The sequence below is a fragment of the Cariama cristata genome, unplaced genomic scaffold, assembly GCF_000690535.1.
Source record: "Cariama cristata isolate BGI_N322 unplaced genomic scaffold, ASM69053v1 scaffold7504, whole genome shotgun sequence".
NCBI classification, from domain to species: domain Eukaryota; kingdom Metazoa; phylum Chordata; class Aves; order Cariamiformes; family Cariamidae; genus Cariama; species Cariama cristata.
The window spans coordinates 1-259 of record NW_009612274.1 but is presented as its reverse complement, the minus strand read 5'-3'; the positions used below and the strand labels follow the sequence as shown (position 1 = coordinate 259).

Below are 259 nucleotides of genomic sequence, written 5' to 3'. Positions count from 1 at the left end.
CGAGCCGCACCAGCCACGGGCAGGAAGCACTGCAGGAGCAAGCACATCGGCATCACAGACTTACTCTGAGACACTTGGTGCACTTCGTAGAAAGCATAGAGGTGAGAGCCCACGGCGAGAACCCCGTAGAGACCCATTTCCCAGGCCGGCAGCAGCATCGGCCTGGGAGCTGCTCCTCCGCAGACCCCACCGGCTGTCTCCCTGTGGGGAAAGAGAGGACGGGAGAGGTTTGCCCGCGGGGGACGGACGGGCACCGACC

The 259-nt window shown here is 64.5% G+C and overlaps 1 protein-coding gene across 1 annotated transcript in view; it reads right to left on the bottom strand.

Annotated features, from left to right (window-relative positions):
• HHAT (hedgehog acyltransferase) overlaps positions 1-158 on the bottom strand; it is an 11,071-nt gene extending 10,913 nt beyond the window's left edge. The window contains exon 1 of the mRNA XM_009698550.1: positions 65-158. Within this exon, the coding sequence (XP_009696852.1) occupies positions 65-158 (94 nt within the window). The remainder of the gene's footprint in view (positions 1-64) is intronic.
• Between the last annotated feature and the right edge of the window lie 101 nt (positions 159-259).